This window comes from Perca flavescens, chromosome 17, assembly GCF_004354835.1.
Source record: "Perca flavescens isolate YP-PL-M2 chromosome 17, PFLA_1.0, whole genome shotgun sequence".
NCBI lineage: Eukaryota > Metazoa > Chordata > Actinopteri > Perciformes > Percidae > Perca > Perca flavescens.
In genome coordinates, this window is record NC_041347.1 from 24,830,159 (window position 1) to 24,847,430 (window position 17,272).

General features: G+C 40.8%; 1 protein-coding gene across 13 annotated transcripts in view; it reads right to left on the reverse strand.

Annotated features, from left to right (window-relative positions):
* camk2g2 (calcium/calmodulin-dependent protein kinase (CaM kinase) II gamma 2) overlaps positions 1 to 15,875 on the reverse strand; it is a 61,108-nt gene extending 45,233 nt beyond the window's left edge. For all 13 annotated transcript variants that reach the window (XM_028604097.1, XM_028604093.1, XM_028604095.1 and 10 more), the window contains exons 1-2: positions 15,684 to 15,875; positions 13,887 to 13,981 (exon numbers count right to left, since the gene is read on the reverse strand). In XM_028604097.1, the coding sequence (XP_028459898.1) occupies positions 13,887 to 13,981; positions 15,684 to 15,748 (160 nt within the window). In that variant the 5' untranslated portion in view covers positions 15,749 to 15,875. The remainder of the gene's footprint in view (positions 1 to 13,886; positions 13,982 to 15,683) is intronic.
* Positions 15,876 to 17,272: the final 1,397 nt, after the last annotated feature.

The window sequence follows — 17,272 nt, forward strand, 5'->3', positions numbered from 1 at the left end:
GTGCATTACTTCATTCCTTTATATCTTATCAATCATCAGGAATTGACACGAGTTCAATAACCTGTTTTGCCTTACATCACTTTGATTATTTGGAAGGGTTTTGTATAGGGGTGCAACAGATCACAAAACTCACAGTTGGATCGGATCACGGTTATGAGTCACAAATCGGATACATTTTCAGATCAGCACAAAAAAAAGGGGGGAATTTAAATGATTTATTAACAATGTAATAACAATCACTTTGAACAATAACTTCTTTCACCAGTAAATTACTGTTAAAAGACAAAAACAGATGAGAAAAGGGTATTTTACAATAACTGAATGCGCCACGAGTTTTACCAGTTTTAAGTAAACGCAACCTTTATTCACGTCGGTGTTGTTTTTCCAACAACAGCAGTGACCAAGCGCTAGCTAGTTTGTGTCTTTAGCTCATAGCTTTAGCGGCAGACTGTTGTATGTCCCGTTGTTGGAATCCTCTACAATACCGTCACACTTTTACACCATTTAGCTGTCATCCTTTTAACCGTTTAACCGGGACAATTTCATAGAGGTTGGTGTAAACCGGGACATTTTAGCGTCCCGACAGACTTTTGTCGGGACTCGGGACAAGCAACTTAAAATCGGGACTGTCCCAGTCAAACCGGGACATCTGGTCACCCTATAACAGACTGTTTAACCAAAATCTAAATGTAGCTATCAGCAACATTGGTTTGCATTAAGCTAGCCGTAAATCCCACTTTAGCTGCTAGTGTTTGCTAACACTAGCAGCCAATGTTTCTGATAGCTACATTTAGATTTTGGTTAAACCCTATGGTACTAATCCCATGTAGGGCTGGGCGATATGGTTGAAAACTGTATCACGATATAAGTTTTTCATATCGGTCGATATCGATAATTATTGATATTTTTTATGACCTATTTAAAATAAGGACCAGGAGAAAAATATATTAAATTTAAACATTTTTATTTTAAACTTAACCCTGCTCTGATTATAATCCCCTCAGTTATAAAAGCAGAAATGTCAACACAACCATGGAAAACACTCAAATAATTCAAATGTAAACAGGTCTAAAATTACAATGAACACTTAACAATTATCTCTTAACATTAAGGTGCAAAATTAAAGAATAAGTAAGAAATGCTTAATAAAGTGTCATAAAATAGTGCAAAGTGTTAGCTAAATATAAGAAACCTGAGAAGGAACTATTTTCTGCAGGTTTAGTGCTAGGTTGGTAACCTGGCTTCTGGACAGTGCTCAGCATGTCTGCCTCCGTTATTTCTTTGTAGCGTTTAGTAAGGCGCTGACTCTCCATGGTGCTCTGCTGCTTGTGCCGTGTTGCAGCTGCAGATGTTGTTGGACGTTGATGGCGAATACGGCTGTGCTCCAAAGTGTGAGCGCGGCTAAAGTGGTAAAACAAGTTTGTGGTCGTACCAGTGTTGGTGGGGACGATGGTCTGACGACATTGGTCTGACTACGGTCAGACTTATAAAATCCCCAAAACTGCCATACTGACTTTTCCTGTTTTATACTGTCTATGGTTTTATCAACGATTTCCTCGCTCGCTGCGGCACTCACTTTCCACTCCACGCCGGTTCTGTTATTGAAGAACACGAGACAGCGATGTGGCGCAACCAAACTTGATACTGTTACATGATTGGCTGTTAGAGTGTCACTCCCCACGTTGCTAGGTTGCCAGAGAGTGAGGGCCTTTGTTCATGCAACCAAACTTGATTCACAACCTCTGGTTTCTTCTGATGAAGAAAAACAAGTTATCGAACGTTTTATCGACCGCATTTTCTATTGATATTGATTATGTGTCTATCGCGATACATATCGTTATCGTTTTATCGCCCAGCCCTAATCCCATGCATGACATATCTCAATTTTATTAATGTAAAATAACAGCTGGTAAATATAAGGCAGCATGCACAATAAATGACAAGAAGCTGGAAAACATAACTTATGCAATAACTCTGGTTTACCATGGAATCATTAATAGATTTTGTTTTACCATTAGCTGTTCATGTTAGCTGTGCTGTCAGATATACAGGCTATGGTTAAATCTGTTGGGTGACATGGAAGCTGTAATTACAGGGTCACATGTCTCTCTCTCTTTAAAAGGTCTGTGCTAAGTGGCTCTCCATATTTGTACTTTTTAAAATCCCAACTGTGAATGTAATTTCAACTGCATAATAGTTGTCTTATCTGATGCCATCACTAGGCTGATTTAAGAAACCCAAACCAAACCCCTCTGACACTGGGTAGTTGCACCTCTAGTAGTACAGCATATGTGAAAAACGTTGTATACAGCCTTTCATGGCTCCATAGGGAGCTGTGTGAGGTCTGATAAATTGCCTCAAGAAATGTAACTTGAGTCAGCGTTGTTGGGGCTGGGTTAGAAAGAAGTGAGCTTAACAGACCTCTGTAGCCCGCTTCTCATCTCTGTTTGAGGCTAGTGGCACAAGGCTATATTCGCTGCTAGAATAACTCGAATAGCACGAATCCCCGACTGAACTGCCTGCAATCAGGTTGCATTGTGGGTAATGTAGGCGTCAGGTTTTGACAAAGAAGAAAAATGCATGGGAAAAAAATATGATATCTCTGGTTCTGCTGCGTTGTCCGACAATTTTACAGGAGTGCAATGCTGAATCAGTGGCGTCATCTTTTAGTGGAAATGTTCATTACCATGTGAACTATTTGAGTACAACTATTTCCACCACCCCTCAATATTTCTTTTTTAAACTTGGCTTTTATTAATAATCAACCATCATTTGTTTGTGGTGGCCATATTTGAATAACAGCTTTTACTGAAGGATTCAAGGTATGACAGCAGTGTTTTCAATACTGCATGTCCATATTGTATTTGGCTGCAGGAATGTTAAAAAGGAAATGTGCTGAGAATGAGAATCAAATTAGTACTAAGAATAGATCTGGAGGCAAATAGTGGCACCTTTATTCCAGCACATAAATAACACTGCCCGAGTTCCCGGCCTTGATGTGTCAGAGTGCAGCCTTGATCCTCGCTTAGTGATAACTAATCACTGATGAGAGGCTGTTTCAAGGGAGTCATGCTTCAACCCTGACAATGACCAGCTTTGAGAGTTGATCAAACACCCACACACACACACACACACACACACTGACTTATCTCTTGGTTATTCCCAGAGAAAGGATAATGGCCTCCATTGTGTGTTGAGTCTGCCAGTCCTTTTTGTAAGACCTGAAGCGACACATGAACACACATCCAGAGTACAACACAAATGTAAACCAACCAGTTAAGCTGTGTAAAGAGTGACAGCTGACGAGGATCAAGTCTGACAGCAGCTAAGCAGTGAATTGTACAGCCTTGAGTTAGTCCTCCTCAAAAGCAAATAATTACATTATTTTACCAGATTTCTCTACCATTCCTATTAAGCAACCACGATGTTGTAAAACAAGTCCTGTTTGTTGTATATGCAAATATTAACCCAAACACACCAGATCAGACATTGTATGGACTTGACACAGTGCAGGCTTACAACGCTTTGTGTAAGCAATGAGCTGTGTGTGCTTTTATCGCTCCTCTGAGGAGTGTTTTTTATTGTTGCACAGGTTGGAATTGATTATTCTGCTTACATATACAGTATATCATGGCCACTCGCCAGTTATTCAATAATTATTGTTCATTTACAATTATTGCTCAGCTGTTAAAGCTGTAGCCATGTTTAAAAATGTAAATGTTTGGTTCTCCTGCAGGCCAAAAGTGATTAAAAGATTTTGACCTAAATAAAGATTTGCAGTGTACCTGGAAGGATGGGACACAATGACAGATGTAAAAAGTAATTTGTCGAAAAATTTTCAATTTTTCATAGTATGGCTTGATTAATTAAATACATACCAACTTAAAGATAAAAAGCATCTCATTTTAGCCAATTAAGGAGAAAAATATGATGCAAGTTACTATTTTGTAATTAAAAAATGATCCTAGTCCTGGATCACTGGAAAAAGTGCTGACATCAAACACCCCTGTTGTTGTGGCAGCTCATTTTGTAATTATAATCCACTGGTGATCAAGTAGAAGTTGTGCTTCATTCCACTAAAGCCTTGACAAAACCTGCATCCCCCCCACACCGGCACAAGAGTGTGTCAAGACAGCGGGCCCTGAACATAAGTACTGTGAGAAGTCTTTTATTATGAAAGAATGTTTTGATTGTAACCTTGGAAGCAGACACAAACACACCAACTGCGGTGGTGGTGTGCCAATCAACAGTAGTACACACTTTAACCAAATGATGTAGCCACACGCCACACTCCATTCAACAATTTTATTGGGATGCTACAAACTGTTTTAAGAGCTGAAGAGCAGCTTTCAGCAGAGATTATCAAATGATTTTAACTTGGCTAAGAGCCTGCAGGCAGGTGTCAGTTGTTAAGGTGAAACAACTGACAGACCAAACTGACCAGGAACCGCATAGAAAAGAGGAAAATAAACAGTGTGAGTGGCTGGTCAAACGTCCTCTTCTTGGGAAAATAGTGGCCTTATGAAAATAAACCTTAATGTAAATGGAAATAATGGCAACAAAGGGTGAACAAATATTTACAGAGATCACCATGTTGTGTGTGAATATACTTGCATAATAGGGCTGCACGATTATGGCCAAAATGATAATCACAATTTTTTAAATCAATACAGAGATCACTCCTCGCTTTATACTCGCGTTCCACACTATACATCTACGGTTCCACACCGCTGTCTTCCGGCAACAAGTCACCTCACTTTTCAGCATGAGACTTCACCATCTTTCCATAATGTAGTCAGAAACTTATAACAATCTGTGCACTTTTATTGGACGTACATCCAGTCGCTACTGCCCCATAGGGTTACATTGCAGCCCGGTTTGCAGCTGCCGGTTACAGTGTTATCGCTCAATACTGGACCAATTTCAAATATTTTTGTTCACATTAGTTACTTATACATAAATGCATGGGAAGATAGTGTGCAGGTTGAGAAATACCAAAGTTCCCCCTTAAGGCAACCATAACTGGCTGAAGTAATCAAAACATCCACTCTGTCTAAAGTATTTTTAAGTTAATTTATTTTCCATGTTGTTCCCATTACTCAAAAGGCTTTTGCATTTTGATCTTCACCTATTTAAACACGTCGTCCAACCTCACACCTCAATATTCAACAATCACGCAGGAAGGCTAATGGCGGATTAAATACACTTCAGTGCAAAAACTAAGAAGCACCATATGTGTATTACTGAAAAGAAAACTACATATTTGTGACCCATTTTCAAAGATTTGGGTATTAAGTAGGAACCAATGGGCTTGGGGAGTGCCACAGACAGCAGTAGGAAGACTTGAAAATATGCCCAAATATAGTCCACTTCTATAACTAACTTATGATGGAAAATTTAAAAAGGATCAAAATTGATGCAGCAGTCTTTTTTTATTCCATGCACTTTTCTCCCTTGTCACAATCTGGCACCTACATTACCCACAATGCAACACATGGGTGTGTCGTGCTAGTAGGGGCTAATGTAGCCTCGAGCTGCTAGCCTCAAGCAGATATGAGGAGCGGGCTACAGAGGTCTATTTTATGGAAAACCTAAATTTGTCTGATTGACAGCCGGGAGTTGTGAATGTGGCTTAAGGACTTTAGAGTTACATGGTGAATTAGACTGCACTATGTTACTATGCATTGTGCATGACACCCAGTGAATATGGTGGCCACGTTTATGTAATCTTGGCTGTCAGGTGGGAAGAATAGGATGCATGTGAGCCAGCTGTAACCATGGAGACCCTGCTTGATTGACAGCATGACAGTGTGTGTTTGTGTGTTCAGGAAGAGATTATTCCCCTGGCATGTCTGAAGAGCCGCAGACACACTTATACACAATTACACATATACACACAGCTGGACATAGTTATTGCTCATAATTTCAATAATTAATCAGTGATTATTTTGAATATCAAAAAATTGGTGAAAATGGGATTTACAATAAAGATTAATGATACAAATGTCTGTGTGAAAATGAGGTTTAAAAATATATCAGCAAAATAATAATACTATATAGTTTAACCAATCGGTTGTTTGCTTTGGTTTTCACTTTTACTTGCTTTCTTTGGGGGTAAAAGTCAAACCAAAACGAAATTTGATTTTCATTTAGCTCACATGGTAAGCAGTGACTTTGTGCATGTGTGAAACACGGCATGGTAAAACTTTTATGAGGCAGAGAGGTAGAAAAAGCAAGAAAAAGCAAGAGAAAGCTTAGAAACAGTTGCCATAGTTGAGAACTTACCGCCCTGACGGGATCTCATTGTCACAAACAGACAGACAGACACACAGACAGACACAGACACACACAGACACAGACAGACACACACAGACACACACACAGTCACAACATTATTGCTGGATGCCTCTCCCATGTGTGTGCCCTGCTTTATTGCCTTTTCACTCATCCAACTGCTGCAATAAATATTCTCAATAAAAAGCCTCTCTATTTGGAGAACAGCATTACTTCACTGTTGACAGCACCTGCTTCCCCTGTGAAGTGTAATTACTGCACCTATCTCACAACTAAATATGAATCTGGTGCTGTACCTCCTCAAGAAGCTTCAACCAAATAAAGTGGTGACCGAGAGCTACTTGGAAGTGAGCACACTTCTTGCACAAGTTAAATGTTTGTTAGAGGTGTTGGAGCCAGAATACAACAGAAATAAAAGTATGCGCATCTGCACGCTCTAGTCTGTGCAATTTCTTTCAGTCAAGGACATTAGTCAAGCTCCACACATGAACAAGTCTTCTGCCACTGTTCCCACTGAAGGACCTACGGACAAGACCTCCTGCATGAATCACACACTGATGTGACAGCAACTGACAAGGATGCGCGCGCGCACACACACACACACACACACACACACACACACACACACACACACACACACACACACACACACACACACACACACACACACACACACACACACACACACACACACACACACAAGCACACACACCTGTGATTCTCTAATGTAGTGTAATCCAATGAAGTGTTGGCAGGAAGCCTTCTCTTTGAAACAAACTTGCCAGTTTCCTGGAGTGAGGAGTGCAGGCAGAATGGATGTAAACACAGTAGGGCTGCAGCTAACAATTATTTAAATTTTCAACTGATCTCCCAATTATTTTCTCTTTCAATCAATTAGTTGTTGTGTTTATAGAACATTTTATTAAAGTTTATAATTTTCCAGAGCCCAAGCTGATGTCTTCAAATACCTTGTTTTTGTCCATCAAACAGTCCAAAGTGAAAAAAATACCTTAATGTTGAACCCTGCTTACTATTTTTATATTTACATTTCCTATTGTTTTGTTGCAGTCTTGCTGAGCTCGATGGTGTTTAAAGCCCCCAATGTGGACTTCAAGGCAGTGCTGCAACTGTCGACTTCAAGGCACCTAACCCTAACGTTGGGGGCTTAGAACACCAAACACCTCTTACTGACTTGTAGATTAACTTTCTGGTGATAAATGAATGCCCTCAAACGTAACAATCAGCAACCTGTTTCCTTGTCCAGCACTTCAGTATATGCTCCCATCTGGTGCCATATGCTTCGGACAAGGTGGATAATGTTGAGCAGATAAGAGAAAAGACGGCAAGATGAATATGAAAAACACACACACAGTGCTGTTTCTAAGCCTTGAGAAGTAAATTGGAAGGTTTGCATGCTGTGGAAGGACTGACACCATTCAAGTGTTACAGTGCACTATTTCTGCATTGGACCATGTAACCCTGACCGTCTCACTTTCTCTTTCTATATCTACATCTTTCTCTTTCCATAAATGACTCTCATTCTCTCACTCTCATCAAATATTCACAGTTGGTCCCATTAAACATTCACCGCGCTGCACTGCTACGTTCATCTGCCTGCACCAATCAGCCTCCAGTGGGTGCACTAAAAGCCCACCAAAAGCCTGAAAACACACACACACGTTGTCTGTCTGCATGGCCTGCGATGTAGAGGAGAGGACTAGAAAGAGGAAGGAAGAGACAAAAAAGGAAGAGAATGTGGCTAAGGGTGACACATGGAAAAAAAAAAAAATCAGATGAAGAAAGGAAGCAAAAAAAGGAGTCTGAGGGTCCACTTCTCAGCTCGTGTCCACATTCAGTGAAAGCAGAGCAGCCTTGCACCTCAATAATTCAACAGTGGGACGAGTGCCGCCAGCCCCTCCCCTCCTTCTCATTCTCCCTTTTCCGGACATCGCAAGGCCTTACCTAATAACAGTGTAAAAATACACTCACTTCAAAAATAACAAGAAACAGCGTTGATATGGTTTCCTTTGGGCGTTACGGCGTGTCTATGGAGAAAGCGTTTTAGCCGTGTGTTTCAGTCTCATTCTTGCCTGCCGGAAGAGATATGCTCCTATTTCAACTAATCTAGCTGTCAACAAAGGACACGCAACAGCTCGCGTTTCACTCGCAAAATAGACGGGTAAACGCAACCTGGAGCAAATGTTTACACTTTCAAGTCCATTTTCTTCCATTTACTATGACTGCATAACTACAGTGATTGGGCTCTGAGCACTGCCAAACGTGGGTGACCTACATTCAATACTGGGCCTGAATTCAATTAACTGATATTCAATTAACTGCTGAGAAAAGCAGCAACTATTCACATTTCAGAATCTGGAACCAGAGTTTTTGGCATTTTTGTATGACAGGATTACATGCTGAGCCAAAATTGGATGGGCACTTACAGGTTCACCCCAAAATCAAAAATACATATTTTTTACTCTTACCTGCAGTGCTATTTATCAATCTAAATTGTTTTGGTGCGAGTTGTCCAGTGTTGGAGATATTGGCCGTAGAGATGTCTGCCTTCTCTCGAATATAATTCAAATAGATGGCACTCGGCTTGTAAAAATGTATTTGAAAACCTCAACAGTAAATGTCTCTTTCCAGAAACCATGACCCAATTACTCAAGATAATCCACAGATTCAAAGTTTTATTTCTAACAAACTACTCCAGACAACCATATCACTGCACAGAAGGAAGCATACTCATGGACTAGAGGCTCTTGCTTGTGACAGTGCAAGATGTAAACATTAATGGCGTCCTCCTTGGCTGAGCTTTAGCGTTAGCTAGCATTAGTATTTACAGTACAGCATATACATTAGTCCATGAAATACATGCATGTACACATTCCTAGTAGATATTTCAGTTATACTGTTTACCTAACAACTGTGGGATGGACGATAAAAATGTCATTGTGTTGAATTTCCTGAGTTGTAAAACATAAACTACTGTGCAGTGTTACCCATGGCTATATTGATATAACCGGCCTCCCAGCTTGTGTTCTTACGGTTACCTGTAGCAACATGCTTTCATCAACACAGTCCCTTGAGAAATTACCAATTTTGGCGCCACTGAGGACATGTCCAATTGCTGGCTCACAGCTTCAGTGGCTAACATCTAACAGACATGATTCAGATGTACAGAGTAAATCCTGCAACTGAAACCAAAAACTCTGACTGAGCAGGTACACAACATGCTTTAGTCCATACAGTGTCATTTTTATAAAGTAATACCTGAGTTTGACACTCAATGAGTTCAGAATAACATATTGTATTGTTTGGTTAAAGTGAATCATTGTACATGTTTACATTTACTGGGAGAACTGCCATTATACAACTGGGACATGTATACATTTTACAATATAAATCTGCTAACTGTGTGTACATTTTCTCTGTACTCGGCCATAGCAGGCAGCTGTTTTCAGTAAGAAAGCTCTAAAACCCACTGTACACTACCTGTTTAGCACCAAATGGCAGACGGACACAGTTAGCGACTAGCTGGTATATAGTAGCTACAGAGTTATTCCCCTCAGGAGTTGGTTGAGACCAAAAACAGAGCAAACACTCCAAATAAATGATAATGAAATCCCCATTTTGACATCACTGAATTTCTTTAAATAAAATGTCAGCCCACTGCTGTGCTTTTTGTTTCATTTACCATTAACATGTACTAGAAGATTTAGTGCAACATAATCAGTGGATTCTGTAAAAGCAGAAGAAGTGAAGAGTGACAGTGAGCTCCATAGATAGAAAGCTGCAGACGAAAACTAAGTGGGCAAAAGCAAATGCTGACTTGCTAATATACTGTAGATGCAAGGTTTTTTCAAACTTCCTTTTATTGTATTCTCAAAATCAAACCACTGACTTCTGTATCTTTGTTGAAACATGGATTAAAGCCTCTACACAAGATGTACAGAAGTCATGGCTCATCACAAAAGCCACGGAAAGGACTGTACCACTCTGATCTCCCCTTTTCATCAGAGTGTGCATGAGAGCGTGTGAGAGCCCTCTACCACTAAGGTAACACTAACATAAGCTTTTGAGCACACTTCCCTTCTTAACTTCTGCTTCCCAAGGGTTTTATCAGGCAGTTACTGCTGCTTCAGGCTAACAATAGTTGTCATCATTATCTACTTCTGTTAACTGATGTTGAAGTCACTTGTGAAATAAAGTATTACAATAGAATCATGACACCCCTATTGATTAGTGAGCTTTATTGGTGCTGGTAGGCATGTTTCGTTACTTTAGGCTAGCTATTTGTCCTTTTTTCCTGTCTTCATACTAAGCTCAGCTACCTGGCAGCAGGCTGAATCTTAAAACTGACAGATATGAGAGCGGTATCGATCTTCTTATCTGGCTGTGTCTGAAAATGAAGATCAATCAGTTAATCAAATGTTCAGCCGAAACACTAAACTTTAAAGTATGGTAAACAGTACACTAAGCTTTGCTATCCTATCAACTGCAATATCAATTTTTTTTAAAGATGTACCTCTGGTAATTTTCTGGTCTTAACATTTCTATGCTTTTTCTGTTTTCTTATGCATTATCTGTACATTTTTGTATCCATCACTGAAATCTATAATCCTTATTTGTGATCCCTACATCTTTTTAAGAATATTTTTTAAGAATTAATAAACTGAACTTTTGGTTTTAAAGATAATATACTGTCAAGGTTCATAAAAAGAAAAGAAAATGCATCAATAATCGAAAAAAATGACTCTTAACTGATGAAATTTAAACTACAACCGTTACCAAATGTAGTGTGTTCTTAACGATGTGCAGTGATGTTGATGCACATGTGTGTGAATGTCAGTGGAAGTGACATTCACACACGTGTGACACTTGAGCGACTGTGCGCATGCATGCGACACCACATGACCCAGCCATAATTGCTGACCTCACCGCCAGCCAATGTGCTCTCCTTGAGCCACACAGAATAAGGCTTAACACACACACAAACACAAACCTTGTACATACAAGCTATATTCCAAAGTTGTCCAAACGTCAAACCACCAAAGCCATTATACTAACTGTATGTTCAGTGTTTGAAAACTGTAACAAAAAACACATAAGCAGAGATCATACTTAACATGTATGTGTGGATTTGTTCATTTAGAGCTGTAAAAAGGCCAAAAGAGAGATGCACTAAACCTCCGGCTGCTGCAGTACTGCAGTATGCTTGTGCTGGGCAATCCTGACAAATTAATGTTGTGTGTGTTTATGGAGACAACATTCATTACTGTAAATAAAGATATTTCTGATAATGATTGTGTTATCTTGGCTAGGAATTGGGATTATTTTTGTTCAACATTTCAATCAGTTATGATTACAATGTACTTGAAGTAATGGCGGAGATGAGGGAACACCGCAATATTGCTACAACGATGTCTGATACGGAAGAAGAAACCAGAAGTAATCAGATGACTGAACACGTAATAAACAAAGCAACAGTTATGGCAGATTACCAAAACCACTTTATTTCAAGGTAAAGTATATTATAGTGCAGGCTCACGACCACCACCAAGGACACTGTGATGAATGTTGACAACACTGACAAACAGATGTTATTGTATCATTAGCTCTGTGGCTCAAATATAATGGAGGCACATACTGTGGACAAACGAAAATTGTGTACGTGCAAAACTATAGAAAGTAGGTGTCAGTTAACAGATGGTTTGGTGAATAATTTTACTGTTAGTCTTTGTTTTCCACTCCATATCAATTTGGCCAGCCTGGGGGTTTGTTTAAAACCTGTCCAATCGCCTGACCGCTCGTCTTTCTTGCTTCATATATTATTTCCTTTTAGTGATGTTGCTGCATTCCCAGATCTCAGGAATTGACTTGGTGAGTGGAACTTTACTATGACCTAAAAAAAACAATGACCTGAACAATGAAAATAAGTTGTTTATACAATTGTATTTCTTACAAATTAAGTTGTAATAACAAAATTCATTCTTTAACTGTCCCAGTGACACATTTCTCCTCGCCTTTCTTTCAGTTCTGTAGTGTGTGTGTGTGTGTGTCTAATGTGTGTGTATTTCACAATGTGAAACTGTGTACAGACAGGCCTTGTACGCATATAGTTAAGTGTGAGAACGGTTAGGTAGGTGAGAGAAATGTATGAAACTGTGCTTTATGTGAGAAAAGAGCAGTCTATGTGCGTGTGTTTGTGACCACGACACAGAGACACCCCCACACACACACCCAGACAGCCTATGGGATGAAGAGTTTCACCCGTGCTGTTGCCAGGTTACTACACAGCCCTCTGCGCGCACACACACACACACACACGCGCACACACACACACACCTCCTGAGATGGGGTTTTAAGATATTTCTTTAAATCAATCATTTGTTTACAGAGAAGGGGGGGGGAGAGAACACAAGAAGGAAAGAAAATGACATGGGTGGGGGGGGGGGGGTTTGAGAGAGACAGAGAGGGAGACATAGCAATTCAGCCTGCATCCTCTGGGAAAAGAGCTGCCCTATCAGTCCAGAAGTGGCCCTGATCTGCACTGCATATCATCACTCAACCTTTGGTGTAACCTTCTGATGCTTGCACATGCCCACACAGAGTCTGCAACATGCTCACACACCAAGACAAGAGGAGATATATAGTAAAGGATCAATGGAATTCATGTGCAAACAAAAAAAAAAAAAAAAATCGACAGACAGAAATGCTTGGATTCGGCTACATGGCAGAAGGAATGCCATGACACGAACACACACAGAGCAACAGGCAGACTGATGACAATGACAATCAACAAATCTGCCACAAATACTGCAGCACAGGTGGTGATATTTCAACATGTGTTAAACTGCTGCATGTGAACACACAAACACAGGCTGGCAGAAACTGCTAACTGTAATTGTAATTGGAGAAAGGCAGATTTGAGCTTTTGATTTCGAAGATCAAAATCGAAAGCTCATTTCGATCGATTTTCGATTTAGAATCAAACATCATGACACCCCTACACATTGCACAGAATTATTTAACCCCAATGTACGCCAATTGTGTATTATCATTACATTTGAGTTACACAACTAAGCATCTGTGACTCAAATACAAGAGAGGCACAAACACGGAGCCAAGGGAAACTGTGTGCACTCACAACAACAGCCAGTCCAGTAGGTCAAAGTCAAACCAGGCCAAACCGTGGCCAAAACTATTAAAATAAGACCCCAGAACTTTCCTTTATCTCATTCTGCGAGCTGCTGTAAAAGGATATTTTAGGTTAAAGGTCAAGCTGATGCAAGAAACTAATGGTAACCATAACAAACCAAAAATGTTTGCAGACAAGCCCACTGAACTTCAGTGTACAACTTAAACCGCAACAGCCCAGCTCTGCCAGCTCTTCAGGAATCTCCGCTGACAGGGACAGGACAGAGCGCCTGGATCGCTGCTCTTCAGGAAATAAACAACCAAACCTGCAGCTGAACCGACATCACGGAGCAACTACAGCAGCGTGGACAGCAGCGTAACGTCGTCAGCTTTTAGTCTGCATAAATTAATGGGACTGTAATGCTGAGCTACACATCTGCTCTACTTACCTCTGGCTGAGAGCTTTTTTGTGTTGATAATTTTAGCAGCATACTCCTGGCCAGTGGACTTCTTGACACATCTGCGAACGATTGAGAAGGCACCCCTGGAGCAGAAGAAATCAATGACAGCTCAGTGAAACCATTTCAAAACATAACAAAACTTCCCATCACGTTGGTGTGTGGCAGGGGAAAGTGCATAAACTTGTCACACACTATCATGGCATGCATGAATCATATACAGCTAAAGAGAGGGGGAAAGGAAGCCATTTGCATAATTAATACGGTCTGATATGTGTGTGTATAAGATGTGAGAAGATGAGGTCCTGGCTACTAGTGTGGGACAGGGGTTGTTTCATTCTTAAAGGAACACTCCGACTTATTGGAACTTTAGCTTATTCACCGTATCCCCCAGAGTTAGACAAGTCAATACATAGCCTTCTCATCTTCGTGTGTCTTGTAACTCTGTCTGACGACGCCAGCGGCAGCAGCCCATCACAGAACATGCAGGTGAATGGTTCCAGTAATCCTACTGCTCCGAATTGTGACAAAAGTGACAAAATAACTCCAACATGTTCCTATTTACATGTTGTGATTTGTATAGTCAGCGCAGTAAAAAAACAACGTATTGATGAGACACAGCCATCTTCTAACAGTAAACAAACCGGGAACTATATTCTCAGACAGGCTTGCTGCAAAGCAAATCATTCCGCCCAAGTACTATATTCTTCCGCCTGAGAATATAGTTCCCAGTTTGTTTACGGATAGAAGACGGCTGTGTCTCATGTTACGTTGTTTTTTGTACATGCTGTGACTCTACAAATCACAATATGTAAATAGGAACATGTTGGAGTTATTTTGTCACTTATTTGGAGCAGTAGGATTGCTGGAACCATTTACCTCCATGTTCTGTGCTGGCCTTATGCCGCTGGAGCCGTCAGACAGCGTTACAGCACGCACAAAGATGAGAAGGGTATGTATCGACTTGTGTAACTCTGGGGGTTACGGTGAATAAGCCAAAGTCCCAATAAGTCGGCGTGTTCCTTTAACGGGAGTACAGGAGAATGAAGCCACTGAAAGGTAGAATTAACATTGAATCGTGTCTTCTCAGCCTGGCTGCATTTTTGCAGACGCCTCCTTTAAACTCATGCGGTCGGCTGTGTTGAAAGGTGGAGCAGCTCCATTAGCCACACGCAGAGATTAGATGTTACCAGAACATACACTGTAACGTAACACAACAATTGTGTCCTTTCATGTTTTAATCCTGAATGCAGTACGTGTGTGATACGCATAGCCAAAAGGTGCAACCGCTACAGTCTTGTTGGCAGCAAAGCCTTATCTTCCTTTTCTTTACATTTACAGTAGCCCTGCAGTCCGCTTAGAAATGCACGAAAACAGCTGAATGATTTAACAGCAGCGCGAGGATGCCACCAGTCAACGGATGCGTGCTAACGAGTTTTCGACGCGTGCAGATAAATTGGCAAACAAGTTGGTCCAATACGCGGAGGTTTCACACCTTTTGCGTTACAAATATTGCCACAGTGGTACGACATACACCTTTAAATAGCCTACACATTCAGGATTATACACACGCATTTGTAGTGCCAACATGAAAATGCCTACAGCTTACTGTTGCTTAGGTGCTTCTCCTACCCTTCCCTGTTTTTTTTTTTGACAGCCCCTCTCCTGCCTTGTCAACACTGAAGTAAACGCGCACAATGGCAGCAGCAGCAGCAGCAGAGAGGAGGAAAAAACGTGCAAACACACACACTGAATGCAACAAGAGCGGCGGCGGTGACGGTCGCTTACTTTCCGAGTTCCTCGTACAGCTGATATTCGTCTGTAAATCTCGTCGAGGTAACAACTGTAGCCATGTTGACTGATTGTAGGGGAGAGGGGGGGAATCACCTCGCGCTTCAGTGGCCGCCTCACACAGGTTTCGGGAGGAGAACTCGTAAAGGCAGAGAGAGAGGGGGAAGAGGCTCTCGAGCTCAGAGGAGCAGAGAGTGGGAGGGGAGAGAGGAGAGATTGGAGGGAAGGGGGGAGGGGGGAGGGGCTGTAGTAACAAAGATCCTCCATTAGGATGATGACTCACTCTGTGTCGAAAAAATAATAAATGGAAGTGAAAACTGGTTTGCAAAAGTTAACCATCTTATGCTATGCATCACCTCATGTAATATTTCGTTACTGTGAACCCATTTTAAAGTTTTTTGAAATAATGTAGTAGTGTACACGTGTGCAGAGAGCATTTCCTTTGTAAGTAAGTAGGTAAAGTAAGTGTTTGTTTTAAGTCACACTCAACAAAGTTCGATGTTAAAGGTACAATATGTAACATTTCTGCATTAAAATGTCTAAAAATGACTATACCTATGTTATATGTTTTGTTGAGTTTTGTACTTACACTATCCCAAATGTTTCCAAAAATTTTCAAACCCAGAGAAATCTCCAACTTTATTTTTGACACGGTACATTTCCTTTAGTCAGTGGCTTCATAACCTTTGACCCCTCTGTTTCCTCTAACTTCCGTCAAAACACCCAGATGATACCTTCGAGAGATATTGTAAATCATACAATGTCACAGAAAGAGTTATACTTAGTAACCATAATACTGCTTTTTTTCTGCCACAAGGCATACTTTTTTCATTGATTAGCTACATGCCACTTTGCAACACTGTAATACAGCAGATTCCTTATTTATTGTTATTGACTGATACTACAATGTGCTGGTTGACAAGTAGCTAAGTGGCTAATTGGCTTAGACGACTAATCTAATGCTAATTTAGCCAGCTAGCACACACTTTGGTCTGTCTGCCTCACTAAGAGACTTCAGTCGGGATGAAAGCTGACAACAGCCCCGGGACATATAGCTAGCTAGTTAACGTTAGCCTGACGCTAACGGCAATTTAATGGACCATCAGGGAATCAGGCCATATCAGACCCAGGCTCCAGAGTCAGAACAGCGGCCATCCGTAACGATACGTCTCCATTAGAAAAAGCTCCTCCCTGCCTAATTTCTCCCCCCTTCGCATTTAGCTGTCTTTACAGTTAGCAACATTAACCCGACAAAAGGGGATTTAGGCACCAAAACGACTAGTTAAAATAACAAAAAAGTGAAGGGGAGATAATTCCAGGTAGCTGGGAGATCTTCTGCTGCTGCACAACATCAGCCATTAAACGTCCTCGCTGGACCTGAGATTCGGCCAGCCATCCCCACCCACATCCATCTCTCAGCCTCATTGAGTAACGTTACAACAAACATCCAAAAGGTGACATTGACATGTGAAATATATTGTGATAGTGTGGTTTTAGCTGCTGGCTAATGTTAGCTTGCTTGCTCAAACTGGTCAGCTACCAATACAAATTAATTGAAGAAAAACTTAGTTATGTTGGGAGAAACT